At 37.9% G+C, this 15,017-nt stretch overlaps 1 protein-coding gene across 1 annotated transcript in view; it reads right to left on the bottom strand.

Moving 5' to 3' along the window:
- The window catches only part of RAPH1 (Ras association (RalGDS/AF-6) and pleckstrin homology domains 1), a 45,526-nt gene that overhangs the window by 25,440 nt on the left and 5,069 nt on the right, over nucleotides 1-15,017 (bottom strand). The window contains exon 4 of the mRNA XM_026048415.1: nucleotides 2,175-2,249. Coding sequence (XP_025904200.1) covers nucleotides 2,175-2,249 — 75 coding nt within the window. The remainder of the gene's footprint in view (nucleotides 1-2,174; nucleotides 2,250-15,017) is intronic.

The raw sequence follows: 15,017 nt of genomic DNA, 5'->3' as shown, positions 1-15,017 counted from the left end.
GTTTTCTTTTATGAGATCTGACCTATGCTTTGGCAACAACTGTGTATGTCTGTAACTCTAAAAGACTCTGGTCCAGGACTGGCACTTGTAGAAGGAGCCATGACACCAGCAGACAGAGCTGATATTATCATTCCCCTGACTGCCTCTTATGTCTTGACATAAGAGGAACACAGATGAAGGAAGGGAAAGAATGAAAGAAACAGTATATATATATATACACATATATATATATATATATATATAAGAAAACAGCTAGCCGACACACCAGACACCCTGGAATAAGCTGCAAAACACAGAAGTTGATCTCAAATTTATCTGTCACAAAAAGGAAAAGTCCCATTTCTCTTAGTTACATGAACCCTTTGCTTCTCTGATATTAGGGCTCATCTAATGCTAAAGTAAGCTGGAAGAGCCCAAGCCAGCAACAAACTGGACTCCACACCCACTGTTTTACTTGAGAAATTTCTGTCTGGTGGACATGAGATGAGAACCAGTAACGACACCAGGATTATGTGCTTGGGAGTTAGAAGCAGAGGGCATATGTGTACTGAGGTAGTCCTAAACTTAGCTGATGTCAAACAAACATCAGCCTCTGACCATCAGCAAGCTCATCACGAGCACCTGCCTTAAAGCTGAAAAGTTCAAAGACAACAAGCCAAATCATTATTTTTCTGTTCTTGAAATTTGTGTTCATGAACATTGAGCCACAAACAGATCCTCTACCAAACTTTTAAAGTGCTAATTTGGAATGCAAACAAATTCAAGAGAGTCAATGCCTGCCTCCAAATATTCTCTAAACTACAAAGCTCATCTTCAAGTTAAAGATTCATAAATCTAAAAATTTAACTAGTGGAAACTATTAGAGCCACCAGTTGAGGTAGTTCATGATCACCTGACTCAACAAACTTAACATTTTATGTATTTTATTGACGTTTCTATGGTAATAAACATTCATGCAGCATATAAACAATAAGATCACTGAGTACATAAATAATCAGAAGAGAGGATATGAAGACACATGGAGATGAAAAGCCATGGTTTATATTTACTCCACAGCAGTTTTTAATTCATGTGCATCCAAGCATGGTTGGCTCATTTGGTGCCTATTTGGTTGGTAATTCTGGGGGTTGGAGTGAGGAGGAGCTTGAATTTCAATTTAAAAAACAAATGTATAAACAAGTAGAAAGTTTCTTTCTTTGGCTTTTCTTAATCCTCCTCTAGAAGAGGGTCTGCTGTAAATTTGTTTCAAGATGATGAATACAGAGTGCGTTAAAAAGCATGTTAAGATATTTAAGAAAAAATAGCAGGTTTAGCATTTAATTAAAAAAAAACAGAATAGTTACATCCAGCAAATATTCTCTGCATTGCTTTAAGGCAGTGACAAATGTATATGGGCAGCTTTTAGAAAAATAATCCAAGGAAAGGTCTCCAGGAGGTAGGTAGCCTCAGACGTACCTGGCATTTCAGCTACTAGCACTGAAGTTTTCTCAATAAGGTGACATCTTCTTCCCAGTATATCCTCGCCTAGAAGATGTTATAGCTTACTTGATATCTCTCCTACTCTCATTTCAAAGGTGAAAAGGAAAATGTACAGAAACTGCAATGCTCAACAAGCTGAATCAGTGAAAGTGCATTTGATGGTCTCTCAGACCATGTGCGGTCACTTTCCTGGAAGGAAAATTAACTTATAACAAAGATTTGTCCATACTCGACTCTTTAGACCACTTTCTTCCTAGAATATTCTCTTCACAGAACTCAAAACAGGAAAAAAAAATCCCATTATTTATTAGAGTTTAACTTCATACAGCAAGTGAAATTACTTTAAGGATACTTCCAAGAGCACTAAATGCATCCGCTTTTTATTATTATTATTATTATTATTATTATTATTATTGGTGAATGGGAGCAGGAACAGAAGAACTTGTAGCTCAGTAAATTTCTTTTTTAGCCAGGGCATTTTACCTGCTGATATGTCTACTAAATATTTGCCAAGACCTTGAAAGTTTTAAAGAATTTGCAGAAACAAACAATGAAATACAGCCCTTAAAAGCACCTGTTTTGTTGGACAAGAGAAATCATGTAAGCAAACACAAAAATTCCCAGGGAAGGCAGGGGACTAAAGCATTCGTTCTACACGGAAACAGTCACATGCAGGTGGAAAGAAGAAGCATCACCTTGGTCAGCAAATGAGAAGGCTTCCCTGCAATGTTTCTCAGAAGGAGGGAGGTTTCCCTGTCCAAATAGGAGTGCTTGTGCAGAAAGAAAGAGAAAGAACATAAGTCAAAAGAAGTCAGTGTGGCAATTTTATAGTGTATTGATTACAGAAGATAAGCAGAGTTTAAGGAAAAAACCCTTAGTCGACTTTTACTTTTACCCACCCACACAAGCAGGAGCATTCCCCAACAGTTATCTTGGACACCCTGCCAGCCTAACACAATACCATAAAAGCAGCTGTGCTAATACAGAAATTAAGTTTATTCTTCACCTGTATAACCATCACACAATAGAATTAAGAAGAGTTTTGCTTACCTGCTACGAGATTTTCTGCAAGAGACAATGAGTTTTCAAATATGCTTAGATTTATAAGAGCAAGAAAAAACACAAGACACTTTTCCATCTCCTGTCTGTGTCTGGAAGTCTTTTAAAACTGGGCATTCTGCTTCTACTAGGCAAACAAAGCCACTAAAAACCGCTCATCACAAAAGCAGAGAATGCTTTCATGATATCAACAGTGGTTGCTGCTTTCAATAATTAACCATTACCATATTTTTTATTATCTAAACCTGACTTACAACATGTTTTTTAAGGACATGTCTCTCCTCTCTTACAGAGTCCCAATTATATAATCCAAGAAGTTGGAATCAAATTACCAAATTTCTCTGAGAAATTAACAGTAAGCACATTTTCATCCATTTACATCCAGTAAACAATAGAAAACACTTGTCAAAAGAGAAAAATCAATAATAGTTAGAGTCATTGTCATCTGTACCACCTGGTACAGAGAACAATGAAACCATCAGCACAGAGAAGTATGCAGAACTGCACAATCACAGTGCAACAACAACATGGAGTATATCCCATATGCATTATCACAGTACCGCAAAACTTGACCCATGTGGCTGAGCATGTCTCAGCCATTATTTCTGTGTTTACTGGCTTTACACCATACGTGTAATGCATAAGAACTAAGCAGCCTGCTAACCTCTTGTTTAATAACAAGAAATCAAGTATAGAACAGAATCTATCTTCTTCAGAGCCACTGCAAGCAACGGCCTCCTAAGCAAATGCTGAAAGCTTCATGCAGGCCAGCAACAGCCACTAATACAGACTCGGTTTATGCTACAGAACAAATGATTTTTTTCTATCAGCAGAGTAAAATCTATCTGCCTCTACAGCCAAAGTTTTAGAAGAGCAGTCTACCTACTAACATGCAGATTTTTCACACCTGAAATACACAGAAGTGCTATGTGATACAAGATCTGATATGATTAAAAGGCCTCATACATATTTTACACTATTTTTTTCATAATTCTTGGAACGCTCTTCTTGATATATATATAAGCACTTGGAACAGATCAAATGCCTTCTGCTACTTCTACAGAGGATTTCCAGCACTCTCAGTGACACCTAATAAAGGCTATCATTTAAAGAATAGCCCATTTACCCTGAAAAACAGGGAAACTATGATAAGGCCTCTTAGCAGAAAAACATTTGTGCATTAAAAAAAAGACTATTGAAGACTTAGTATGATGATGAAAAATTTGCTGAACACTGAAGTTCTATAAAAGTCATACCTTTGTCAGGAGATGACAAGACAGCTGTGCATGAAAATCCAAGATAACTGAAAATATTTACAATAAAAATGAGGTGTGACGATCAAAATATCAGAACAAGCTATAAAGAAACCCAAACACATCAATAAGCACACAAGTGTCTCCATAACAAGCTTAAGCTGGTATGGATAATCACAACATAGAAAAATAGGTGTGAATAAAATTAACACTAACATTTTCAAGTCCTTGGTGATGCTGGGAGAGACATTTTAAATAATTTTCAGATGTAGTTTATTTAGTAAAGATAGCTAGCCTAGATGTTTATAAAAACAGAAGACTTGTTGCAAATTACTTTCTGGACTTCAAAGATTTCCTGTATTTTTTCTTTGAAGCCAGGAATGCAACATCCATTATCTTCAGGCCTACATACCAGGAGAAGTTCATGGACCAGCTGTTTAATATTGCATTTCACAGTGTTTTCAGAGGTTACCACACAAAACTCTTCAGAAATAGAGAAAATTAGTGCTAATATCAGTATGCTTTTGAATGTGAGAACATATTCGACTTTGTCACAGGCACAAAATAATAACTTCTTCCCTTCTGTTCAAAAGTATTTGGGAGCTAAAGAAGGGAGGAGATGCATCATTTTACTCCATTTAGCAAAGGTTCACCCGTCCATGACAATATATCATCTAACTACAAACCAAGTTTTCTTAGTATGTGTAGTTCTGCTTTTCACACCAAAGAAACTACTGCTACTATGACTTCTTCCAAAGGTAGAGACAAAACTACAAAGGGTGTTCTTTTAGACAGAATAAAACAGATGGATTACCAGCAAAACAATATACATTTCAAACTCTGAGAATATGAATGGTTGCAATACAGCGAGCAACAAGTAATCCTCTACACAGCCAAAAGCCCAGGATTTCCTTTATTATCCTTGTCATTTCCTTTATAATAGGTTCAGGGTTTTTTTTTAACCCTGCAAGTTCTGAGACCCAGGATGAAAGCCAGTTTCAAAATAAACAAAATCCAGACGTTATTAATACTATATTATCTAACATATTAGAAACATTATTTTAGAAAGTAACTGATGGGTGGATTTTAAAAACTAAGGATCCTTTTAAAACAGGGGATAAGGTGAGCTTTCCAGTTAGCTTCTGAAGGGTGCAGGCTGTGTAATCTGTTTTGCAAGAGCATGGGGCAACCAGCTCACAGGGAGCAAACAAGGCATCGTCTCTCTGCTTCCTTCCCAAGCGCTACTTGCAGGGCTTTGCCAAAACCCATAACGTGTGATCACATCAAGCACTTCTTGTTACTCGCCTGGTTAGCACTTAGGGTGAAGTAGGTAGAAATTTTGAATCCAGAGATTCAATCTCGTGCCTAAAAGCCAGTATCTAATCCCCCTAATTTGCAACTAAAGGCTCAGAATATGTGTGTACAAGGTTTAAAAACAGTGCAATACAGCATGAGAGGTGCTCCATAGGTTCTTTACATTGCCACTTTACAAATAATGAACAAAACTATGTGGGAAATATAGTTGAAAGACATGCCAAACTGCTAAAATATCTTATTGTTCTAATGTCTTAAATATTAGATAAAAATCCTCCTTTTCAAATAGACAGTTATCTATAGAAAGGTATCATTCATTCAAGCTGTGTGCAACAAAATAACTTCACTACATATAACAGGACAAGACACTGAGGACTTGTGTAAATATCTTGACACGTTTCTTTCAAAACTCTTTCAACAGACATATCTAATTAAACCTGCTGGTGGCACTGTTGTGCCACATTTTCAGTAAAATATGACAGTTAAATACCACAAAACTGTTTTATAAGTCTATCCCTGTCCCTAAGAAATGAAATAAAGACAGAAATAGTAAGCAATGGCTGATAGAAGCGTATAGTTGTTTCCGAAGTTTAAAATATTCCCTATTCTAGCTTTGGATTAAAAACTCAAAGTTACAAGCATTTTCCTAACTTTGTCACAAACTATAGCTTATTTTGCTGTCACTTTTTTTTAACTCTGAAAGAGGAAAGGGAAACTGATTTTGTTCTTTTAAAAATCTTTGAGAATATGGATTTATATGCAGTGTATAAGAACACGATATAAAATGATGTATATCTAATTACAAAACTCCACCTTCTGTCCTTATTTGAAACTGGCTGCCAAAAGCAACTATATTTCACAAAGAAAATGCTGTTTAATCAGTCTTTCCCAATTAATCACTGGGAAACAGGAGAGAATTAACTGAAAGTAGACTGAAAAGCTTACCTGTGACTTTATGCATAGGTACCCGATAGCACTGTTGGCAAACCAACAGCTTGAATTCAAAGTCACTACCGTGACTTCTGCTTTGCAGTGCAATTCATACCACCATTGACATAAATAGAAGCCATCCATACATGTTACACTAACTGACAAGAGGGAGTTCAGCTTCCTTTTCTGGGAAAATTGTGGGATGCTTGGACTGACTGAACATTCTATAGAAACATGCAGTAAAAGTATAGGAAAAGGGAAGAAAGTTCCTAAAAGGAAGAGAACTAGAGGGTGGGGGTTGGAGAAAAAGTTTTATTATCACTCAGCAGGAAGAAGAGAGAAATCTTGATGGCAATGACAGCAAAGGATATAGCTACTTTAAGAAGTTAGCGTCCTTGATCTTAACTTCTCAAGGAACAACAATCAATGACCTCAAGACAAGGAGATTTCGTTTTCTTGGAATGGAGAGGAGAATAGGATACAAATACACTCCAAATCACGATGGGAGGGGTGGGAGGTGTAACTTCAGATGAAAGCACTGGAGGAAAACACTTGCAGTCTCACCCAAGGCACCTTCTACCTTACTGGAAAAAAGTCCGTAAGGAACAGGCTCTGGTAACGCTCTCCTTGTGCAACCACCTGCTCAGTGAGCCAAGACCTGGAAGTTAATTCACTCGATGCTACAGCAGAAGAGATATATAACAGACAATAGGATACTATCACTTTATAAAATCTCATACACTTCCCATCTCTGTTTCTCCACAACAGTAAATAACAAAATACACTCTCCAGATAATTCGTAAGTATCTACATGAAAAATATGCACCTCAGATTTATTTCACTGTCACTTCCTGACGGTCATACTGTTTTAGATCTCTGAGCTCCCTCACACTGCCATTTACTTGAAAAGAACCAAAGAGAAAACATTTCTATAATACCCCAGTTTTAGCTAAGGAAAAAAAAGGAGCGAAGCAGCAAATAAAAATATTGACACACAATTGTGGCTCAGAACAAAACGTTCAGTCAGAATAAGGACAAGTTTCTTAATGCGAGGTCATTCAGGGACTAAAAGTGAACGCTATACTACTAAAACGTGGAATGTCCAAGACTTCCAACTTGTCTTACAACTCTAGGAAAGTATTTATTTTTGGCATGTTAATTTGGGTAACTAAATTATACAATTTCGGTCTGACAAATGCAAAAGGGTTACAGCTTATTCTTATGAAAACTTAAGAAACAGAGACACTTAGAAACTGAAGTGACAGCTCTAGACATTACAGCTGCCAGATATTTTCACATATAAAATATGTTTTCAGTTGCTTATAAAACTTTTGCCAAGTTAAAAGCTCTGAGACAGAAGCTTTTCATGACAGTTCCCTGTTACAGGACAACAACTGTCCATTTAGTTTAGACTAAGCATTTCCTAGAGGGGAAAAGAAGGTGTATTTAATATATATTAGATGCACATTCTTTTATATATTTATACATACATAATAAATAAAATATATTAGATGCACGTTTATATATGTATTCAAGCTGCACCTTAATATATGTATTAAAGCTTTAAATCCCTCCGCATGTCTCATTACAAAACAGATTGAGAGGTGCAGCCTCAAGACAAGCCTTTTTGAATAAAAATCATAGCCCACATAGTCTCACTGAAACCTGGAACATCACAATTAAAGATTTTTGGCTACCCCTTTTCACAGCACAGTGCCCAGCCCTTCATCTGGGCTGCCCACTTACCCTCCTGCACAAAATTTGGGCCATGTTTGAGAATAGTTGGACCTGTGGTGGGAGGGCACAGCAGACTCCTCCCAGCGCCTGGCTGTTGTGGAGCATATTGGAGCCAGACACTGGAAGTGGGAATCCAAAGCTATTACTTCGGGCTCTCAAGGGACCAAGCCTCCTCTTGGAAGCCATGCAACTCCATTTTGCTGCAGGCAACTTCATTTCTGGAATTTCCTAACTTTGAGTTTTCAACTTTGCAACTTTTTTTAGATGGTCAAGATTCAAAACAAAATTAATTTAGAATGAATATTTCTTAATTGCTAGGGATTCTTGTAACTTTATGTCTGTTCTAAGAATCACAGTCTAAACACGTTGAAATTTCCCACAATTTAAGAAACATCTGTGGACATTCCGATCAATAAAACCGCTGCACTATGTGCATGAGATGTACTGTTTACTAAATTCTGACACTCAACAGTTAGGTCTTGATTGCTGCCTGCCAAATACAAGCCCCTTGGTACACAGGGTGAGCTTGCAAAAGCTAGGACACGTCTTACCTACAGCTTTGTTTCAGGACAGGCTAAACACTGAACACTGAGCTGCCCATACGAGGTAGTCCTGACCTCCCCCTGCAACCTCTTCTGAAGGCAGCAGCGATCGTGACCGTGTGGTCCATCAGCTCAGCGAACCACTAATGCAGAAGGATTATTTTCCAGGCAGATCTGTATCACTAGGCAGCTGCACAAACACAAGTGCCAAGAGGAGATAGGGCAAGAGTGCCCAGTTCAGTAGCTGCATGGTTCTAAGTCAGCTCAAAGCAAATACGAAATCTCAAGTGAAGTTTGTTTGCAGGGATGCTTGAGCAGCGGAATTTTCCCAAAATGAGCAGAGGTAGAAGGAAAAGAAAAAAAAAAGAACAAATAAGGTGGAGTATCATTTCACGGCAAATGGTCATCCGAACCATTCCGAAAGTAGAACTGCATTAAGGAAGGGAAAATCAGAAAAAAGGAAGAACCACCCCAACTGTAGTTAAGATTGACTGGTCAGGAATTGCGTTATTTAAAGAATCACAGCTACTTCACACCACAGACAGCTCTACCTACACTGCAAAGGCATCAAAGCAGTTAAGAAAATTAAGCAATAAGAGCACATGCAACTAACTGCTTTTATCTGAACCTACCTTACTCTACACTAAGCAGTAATTGTATTAATATTTACAAACCTTTATATATACACACAAACACACATATATACATATTTCTATTGAGTTCTAAATTACAAAGTAGCCCTGAAAAAATACTGTAGACACTAAAATATCCAAAATTCTGTTAATAGAACAGGTATACACAAGTGGGGAGTTAACAGTCAAAACTCCACTCTTTATGCCAAGAGCAGATAGGTCAAGTGAGAAGAAAAAAAAAAAAAAAAAAAAAAAAAAGGAAAAAAAATTGCATCCAAACCACTGATGGGGCCAACATAAAGCCTAAACTTTTAAAAACATAAGGTAAGTAAATGTCTAACACAGGAAAATGTCTAACAAAGCCATCAGACTTGGTTAACTAAAAAGATTTTTCCCTGTATTTAAATACAAACTTTAGGACACTATTACAGGCTGAATTCTAACCAGCACACACAAAACTGACACAGCTAGAAGGCAAAAATAATCAATAGATTAAGTTCTCAGTTGTTTCCACAGAACACTTTCTTTAAAAAAAATAAGAAAGAAAGAAAAACAAATGGCAAAATGTAGCACTCATCCTGTAAGCTCAGCAGTATGTACACTTGATAAAACTGCAAAACTTCCTCTCTCCTGTCAGAGTTTAATGCTCTGACTGCTGCATTCTTAATTTGTCATCTGTTACAAATGCGATTTTTGGCAAACTGAAGTAAGGACAAACAAGTAATCTGTTGCTAATTTTGAACAGATGTACTATTTCTCTTCCTTAATCAAATTAGCTATTGCAAAAAGCAAAGGAATTTATCCCTGCTTTAAGTGGTCTGGTATTTCAGCAAAGAACCTCACTGTTGCAATTACTCTCAACTTTTAAACTTGCATCTTTGTTGGAAACTGCAGCCAAAGCCTAGCTCTGTGGTGCCTTTGACAGTTCGGTAACATCCCAGTGCAAGCATTCTCACTTCTCAAATCTCCCACATTGTTCCAAGATTGCTTCTTCTGTACTGTATGCTGCCCAGATTTCTTTTATCACTCTGTGATATTCTGTCTGTGATATATCTGTGATATTCTGTCTCTTGCAGACGAGCCTAGTAAGAATTCCAACCTCTGATCAACTATTTTCCTAGCTTGTCTCCATCAATACTAACATTCTTCTCTATAGATGTAGTATAAAATTCTATTCATAAATACAAGCCTTTTCCTTCAGTGCTGTGGAGCCTGCATGGAAGCATTGGGTTTTATTTAAATATTGGTTATTTAGCATCTAATTCTAATAGCCTGCTACAGCAGATGGAAGTTTGCAATAGCAATTTCTCTACTCAATGCCTCTAACGGGGGAGGAGGGGAAGCTGAAAGCACCAGAAAGCTCACTGGATTGCAGACAGCTTGTATCACCACCAGCAGCTGTCCTGCTGTTCGCATTACTGATCAAACCAGCACGAGTACCTGGACACAAACCCAGGCAAAGCCATTTTACGGGGACAGCGGCTCAGCGACTACCACTGCTGCCCCCCTAACTCCTCTTCCTGTACCAGGGAAGAAGCCCTCATGCCTGGAAGATGCTGATGCAGTCTGAGCTGTGAGAGGAGCTGGCTACTAAAACCATGCTGTGTTTGAGAGCTCCAGAAGAACATGAATGATGGAGGGGCAGGCACATGCAGGCAAATTTGGACAGGTAAGGTGCCACTTTGCTGGACACAGCCATCTCGCTGCAACCCCTGCAAGAGGCTACCGCAGAAGTTTCCGAAGAAGCTGTTTTAAATGTAGATGAACGTGTCTCAGGAAGGTGAGACTGGAGTCACTCTGTGGGTATTCCTCAAAAGACACTAACGTCACTGAACAGTCTGAGCACAACAGTTAGGCACAAGCAATGCCTGCAATGCCTGCTGTGTTCACACTTCATGGTAACAAAATACACTGCAACTGTAAACTATGTGGATAACCAGCTTTCTCGATAGTTGTGAAAACAAAACATGCATCATACTGTCCTTTTTCCTGTTCTTTCCGGTGCCTTTCAGATTTATCCATCAGTATCAGACCAATTTCACAGGTAATTTCAAAATGTATGTACATTTTTATTTTTTTAAACAACTCAGCTGCTCAGTACTTAAAGCTGCATGCTTAAATTAGAGACTTCATACAGGAAAAAACTGCAGGGCAAATTTTAAATTCATGGCTATGATCCAAGTTGAAAATATAGATCGAAGAATTGAGATCGAGCAATACACAGATAAAATTTAGGTTCTTATTTCCACTTCATTTAAATTATGATGCCCCAAATTTCCAATCCTACCCTGCTATCCTAAGCACATAGAGCTATTTCAACATTGAGAATGTCTCTCTCCTATTCCAAACCTTCACTTGCATGCCAAAGCTCTTTAAAAATAAACTATTAAAATAATTTAAATTTATTTGAGCATTTAATGAATACAATAAAAAAATAAACTTAAGGACATGTGGACGAGTGTATTAGTGATCTCTGTGTTCTAGTACTTTATATGAAAAAATTGCTTTACTGTCATGCATAAATTTCATAAGCAAAGGGTAAGCTGGACATCTGAACACTGAACACCGTTCAGTGAACGCTTAACACCGCTTAGAACACTAAACACTGCTTAAATTTCATAAACTGGTATGTTTATCATGGAACACATTTTGAAAGCCTTCGACAATCCAGCAAGCAGAGAGGCACTTTACGTTTTTTTTTAAGAGCATTTGAAAACTGGGTAGCTCTCATTTCTTATACCAACAAAGCTGTAAGCCAAAGTAATGTTTCAAGATGAAAGACAGGCACAATTTTCCTTTACTGACTTATTTAAAAACACTCTGTGATTAATAATTGGAAAGAGGAAGAGATGGTTTAATTGTGTTTCAAATCAAGTCTTTCCATTGACTTTAGGAAAGGGATAACTAAAAGCACTCCAAAATGTAAAAAGCTAATGACATAACAGAACTGTCAGAAAAGAAGATTTACTTAAAACTTCTGAGTAATTTTTCACGCCTTGTTTTTTGCATATCTGTGACTATTCTCACAAATCAGACCAATTTCCTTAGCACCTACTTGTGGTTATGTACAACAGAGAGCATAAGGAAAACCACTCAACCTTAAGCTCCCAAATATAAGAGCCAATAACACACACCCTATTCCTCTAAGAACTAAAATAGACCACAACTGTTCTTTAAATCATCTACAAATAAGAAGTGTGGTTCAGCAATACAACTCTATTTTAAGATGCTGTTACCTACCAAAGACTGTGTACATTAAGGGTTGATTTCTCTGCAGTTGACTGTGTTTTCAAATAATTTAACATTCGTATGTTACCATATATATAAAATCACACATAAAAAATGACCTGAATAATAATATGCTGTGAGTAGAAAAGCTTTTATCTCACACCTCTATGTAGCAAACATTTCAGTGACAAAATATCCATACAGAGAATGAAGCAAGGACTGACGTAGGACACAAATTTAGCCTTCCCTTACGCCCCTTTCAAACTTTCCACAGCAGTTGCAGGCCAACATAAATTTGTCTAAATGAACTTAGCTTACATCACTGCCGTGACTTACTGTCATGCCCACAAGGCTCCCTTATTTTTGCCCGAAATAAATGTTCAAGTTTATAGTGCCAGTTTCTCTGAAGGGAAGCAAAGAATCTGGGGTTTTTAATGCACCAGCATAACTCTGTCATGATTTCCAACCCTTAGACCTCAGATATAAAACTACAACAAATGAATAACAAACAAACTCACAGAAAACTAAAGAATGCAGCATTATCAACTGCTAAATTATGTGCCATCCTCTCAGTCAAACCAGAATCTCGGCTGTGCAAACTGGGTTACATAAAGAACTCCACGAGGCTGGGGGAATGCCCTATTGTGCCTGGCCAGATGGCATCCTTCGATTTTATCTGCACCTTCTTCCCAGTATATGCAGGACAGTAACAATGACTGTCCATGAAAAGACCCTTTCACTGATCAGACAGAACAAGCTACGTAAGCACAGCTGACAGTTCTCTAATCTGCTCCCACTATTTTCTTCCCTGGTTGCCCTAGACACAACTCACTCAAAATACAAAAACAATTTCTTGGTGGTGAAAGAACAGAATGAAAGAGAGAAATAACAGTATGGATGGGAGGATGGGATAAGGTAGTCATACAGTCATTACTTCTATTACTCACGCTGCTTCTTCACTCATTCAGTTTTACATTCAGGTAAAGCATGTGACATACAGAAATTAAGAATTAAAGTGTATGTCACTCAATACAACTAGTAAAGCAGACAACTAGTACAAGTGTAAATGCTGGAAAGCTACCTACTCTTTTAAGGATGAATGCAGTTCAAACAAGTATAACACAGCACAAATATATCATGAACAGAATCCTTGACTCTTATGTAGACAGCCCTGCTCTCCCTTCCATATTCCAGCTCCCATTACTCATGACAACCTGGTTCCAGTGTGCAGACCCCTCTAGCGAGCCTATGCCCAAAACAGAACTGGAAAGTTTCAGTGTGTTAAGGAGCAAATACCAAAGCCTGAACACAGGAGGTAACAGGACCATAGCTAAGACTTTTAGCAGAGAAGGGAGAGAGCACATTCTCCCTTTTTTTTTGTTGCCTTCCCATAATATCTGTCATTAACATGTCATAAATGGTACTAGACTACACATACTTTCAATGTGCCAGTGCATGGCTGTTCCCTACATTAGACAGAATACTTAGGTTAATTAAACAAACTTAACTTCCTTTTACAGATCAACATTTCCTATCAAAATAGCAATCTCTTCCTCTTGTGATTCCAATAAAATCAGGCTGAGTAAGAGTGGAGGTGGGGTTTTTTTTTTTTAATTATTGCTCTACTGGAGCAGACAAAGAGGATTGGGTGAAAAGGGCAAGTCTGCCAAATCATTGAGTATTTTTGTAAGAGCCATACAGGCAAAGAAATATTTTAAAGGTCAGCAGCTTTAAGTACAGTAACAAGGAAGATGGGCAAAGAGAGCTATTTTAGGGTGCTATGCAAGAAAAACACATCTCAATATAGATTTTCTGAGGCCACCTAGTAGCAGTTTCTCTTAAATAGCTGCATAAGACAATTGTGCCAGGGCTGTTTTTCCCTACATGGGCACTAAATTTTCAAAGACTACTTCCTATTCTCCCTACTCATTTCCTCCATCCGTAACAGCATCACTGAGCTAATGGTGTGGGTCTGAGAACAGAATTCAGTCCTACTGGCCAAGTGTGTTTTCATTCACACCCTACCCACGAGGAGTAATAGAAACCTAAACAATAGGTTTCCGGCACTAAATGAATAAGAGAAAAAAAAATTAAAAATCCTTTGTTCGTGTCCAGTGACTCTCCTAAGAATCCACTGTTTCTGCTTATTTACAAGATGAATGTGATTGAACAGACACAAGTGCAGAATTTGTCATCAGCTCCAAACAAACGGGATTTTCCCTTTTTCTTTTCAGTAGTCATAGTGAGGGGGGTGGAAGCGAAAAACATGAACTTTTCCTATCACAGTGAAATGCCCCATGAGGTGTAAACCTGAATAGCTAAATATTAGTTAATTTGGGAAGGCTTTTTGAGTTAAACACTTTCCTGATGTTACTAAAATTAGAAAGGCCAAACAAGGGACAGTAAAACAAAGCAGCACTGTAAATAATTGTAGAGAAGTCTGCTCTCCAGAGGGGTGCAGAATTTTGACTCTCAAATTACCAACACATTCTTGTGGCCTCCTTCAAAGGAGTCATTCTTATCAACTTATCTGGGCAGAGAAACAATAGCCACATTCTTAGGCAAAGCAATCACTTGGTTTACACTGCTAACTCTGGCATTTCTTTGAAGGCTTTGGGGGTTCTCAGCCTCACAGTCAAGGGCTCACTGCAACCGAGAGGTACTTGCAGCAACATGGATCAGCTTCCCACAAAGACCAAGCGGCTTCTAAATCTTTGCCTCTTGATTCACCATTATCAAGTCACTAAATAGGAGCAGATGGTTTGGCTTAGCACTCCTGGCATGCAAAGAACTGAAAAATCTGGAAACATGAAGGGCACTCTTACTAATTTCTATCATTCCTT

Source organism: Nothoprocta perdicaria, unplaced genomic scaffold (assembly GCF_003342845.1).
Source record: "Nothoprocta perdicaria isolate Ctin4 unplaced genomic scaffold, notPer1 scaffold_11, whole genome shotgun sequence".
Lineage (NCBI taxonomy): Eukaryota > Metazoa > Chordata > Aves > Tinamiformes > Tinamidae > Nothoprocta > Nothoprocta perdicaria.
This window is presented reverse-complemented; position numbering and strand designations above follow the sequence as displayed.